The sequence below is a fragment of the Vigna radiata genome, chromosome 6, assembly GCF_000741045.1.
Source record: "Vigna radiata var. radiata cultivar VC1973A chromosome 6, Vradiata_ver6, whole genome shotgun sequence".
Lineage (NCBI taxonomy): Eukaryota > Viridiplantae > Streptophyta > Magnoliopsida > Fabales > Fabaceae > Vigna > Vigna radiata.
Window position 1 is genome coordinate 35544012 of NC_028356.1, and position 1677 is coordinate 35545688.

The 1677-nt window shown below is 33.1% G+C and overlaps 1 protein-coding gene across 1 annotated transcript; it reads left to right on the plus strand.

Moving 5' to 3' along the window:
• The first annotated feature begins 433 nt into the window (after positions 1–433).
• On the plus strand, positions 434–1386 carry LOC106764453 (transcription factor MYB44-like). Its single transcript, XM_014648737.2, has one exon. It carries the CDS (start codon positions 711–713, stop codon positions 1296–1298), a length of 588 nt encoding a protein of 195 aa, XP_014504223.1. The 5' UTR covers positions 434–710; the 3' UTR covers positions 1299–1386.
• The last annotated feature ends 291 nt before the right edge of the window (positions 1387–1677 follow it).

Below are 1677 nucleotides of genomic sequence, written 5' to 3' on the forward strand. Positions count from 1 at the left end.
CAATAATAGTATATATAAGATTGTTTTGCATTATTAAATAACAGAATAAAACAGTTTTTCAATTCAACATTATGAACAAGAAATTCTTATAAATAAACATGTTAAAGAAAAATATTTCAAAAGTTGTATGATTAAACAAAATAAAACGAGTTAAATTTGTTTTGCAAATGACAGTTTTGTGTTTGTTTATAGTCTTGAATTGAAACTATTAGCAGCTATATCCAACAAAAGAAGATAAAGAGAATAATGATTAATGAAAAGAAAAAAGACGTAAATAGCAATGCGACAAAACCAGTCAAAGGAAACAACATAACACAAACCGAAATCAAGAATAGTAAGAACAATAATACAACGTTGCAACTCTACAACCTAATCAATCAAACTTTGGATTTCATAATGAAAATTCAGCTTTCTTTTTATTATTTTACAATAAAGAAACTCTTATAAATTATTTAAATTATTATATTTTATGATCATGATAAAATAAAGCAGAGAATTAAAATAAATAAATAAATAAATTTTTTAAGCCTAGAAACCCTAAATAATTGAAGAGACTGTGCAAGACACATTTTCCAAACCCTAAATTACATAATCCCTCACCCACCTTCCTAGAAGCTCCCTTGAATTGCACTCGTGCATGAACCTCACACTCTTTTTTCTCATATATAACCAAAATCAGACTGACTCAAAAATCAAATCGAAAAAGTAAAATGAGAAGATTCAAACAATGTTCTTCTTCATTCTCTTCTCATTATTCTGCTTCTGAATCCAATCCTAGTAATAATCATAACAGCAACAATGGTGTTAGAGTAAGAGGGACGTGGAGTGCGGAAGAAGATAGGGTTCTCACTGGGCTTGTAGAGGCCCATGGGCCGAAAAACTGGGCCTTGATAAGCCTACACGTAAAGGGCCGTTCTGGGAAGTCTTGCAGGCTTCGGTGGTGCAACCAGCTGAGTCCCACGGTGGAGCACCGACCGTTCACCACGCGTGAGGACGCGATTATCTTGCACGCGCACGACCGGTTAGGGAACAAGTGGGCAGCCATTGCGAGAATGCTTCCGGGACGGACCGATAACGCCGTTAAGAACCACTGGAACGCCACGCTCAAGCGCAGGGTCTCCCAACGACGTCGTTTTGGGGATGACCCATTGACTGCGCTGACTCTGGCGCCGCCGGGAAGCGGCGGCCGAGGTTGGACGGCGGGGTTTCGCGATGTGGTTGCGAAGGAAGTCAGAGAATATGTGTCTTTCTCGTTTTCCGACAACTTGGGCTCTAACGAGAAATTATCCAAATACTAATTTTTATTCCGTAATGGAATTTATGTTGTTAAGACTTGAAGTGTTCAGAGTAAATTTTATACTATTTATTAATATAAAATTAAATTTGTAATTAATAATAAATTTTAATTATGTGGTAATTTGTTATTAATATAATATTATAAAAACTAAGAGAAACACATTTCTCCACATTTATGTAAGAAAAATAAAGAAATTGTTATGACTAATCAAAATTAGTAAAACAATAAAAATTAAATTATATTGATTGAAAATTGATATTTTTTTTATATTATTCTATCAAAATATATATATATTTTATTAGTGTTTTTTTTTAAATAAACAGTTATTATTTGAAATATAAGAAACGTGTTAGAATTGTGCAATTCAAAATGTTTTTTTA